Raw genomic sequence first — 278 nt, forward strand, 5'->3', positions numbered from 1 at the left:
GATGATCACCGGCTGCAACAGCAGCTCTTTGCTGCTCCTGCGAGCAGAGGAAGGGCAGGACTGACTCAGAAGGAAGCATTTACTGGTCAGAAAAGGGGATGGGGAGCGCACAGGCAGGGAGCCGCAGGGGTTGTGGAGAGGAGGAGGTTTTGCTCCGTGCTGCACCATGCTGGTTTCTGCCTCCTGGAGGTTTCATCCCCAAGGCAGATCCCAATCTAGATCCCTCTCCTCCCTGCGGTTCCTCGGCTCCCTGATGGCGCCAGCCGGGCTGCCCAGCA

General features: G+C 60.8%; 1 protein-coding gene across 1 annotated transcript in view; it reads left to right on the plus strand.

Moving 5' to 3' along the window:
• The first annotated feature begins 253 nt into the window (after positions 1-253).
• Positions 254-278, plus strand: part of TADA3 (transcriptional adaptor 3) — a 3,669-nt gene continuing 3,644 nt past the window's right edge. Inside the window, exon 1 of the mRNA XM_035903816.1 lies at positions 254-262. Coding sequence (XP_035759709.1) covers positions 254-262 — 9 coding nt within the window. The remainder of the gene's footprint in view (positions 263-278) is intronic.

Source organism: Egretta garzetta, unplaced genomic scaffold (genome assembly GCF_000687185.1).
Source record: "Egretta garzetta isolate BGI_Z169 unplaced genomic scaffold, ASM68718v1 scaffold91, whole genome shotgun sequence".
Classification (NCBI taxonomy): Eukaryota; Metazoa; Chordata; class Aves; order Pelecaniformes; family Ardeidae; genus Egretta; species Egretta garzetta.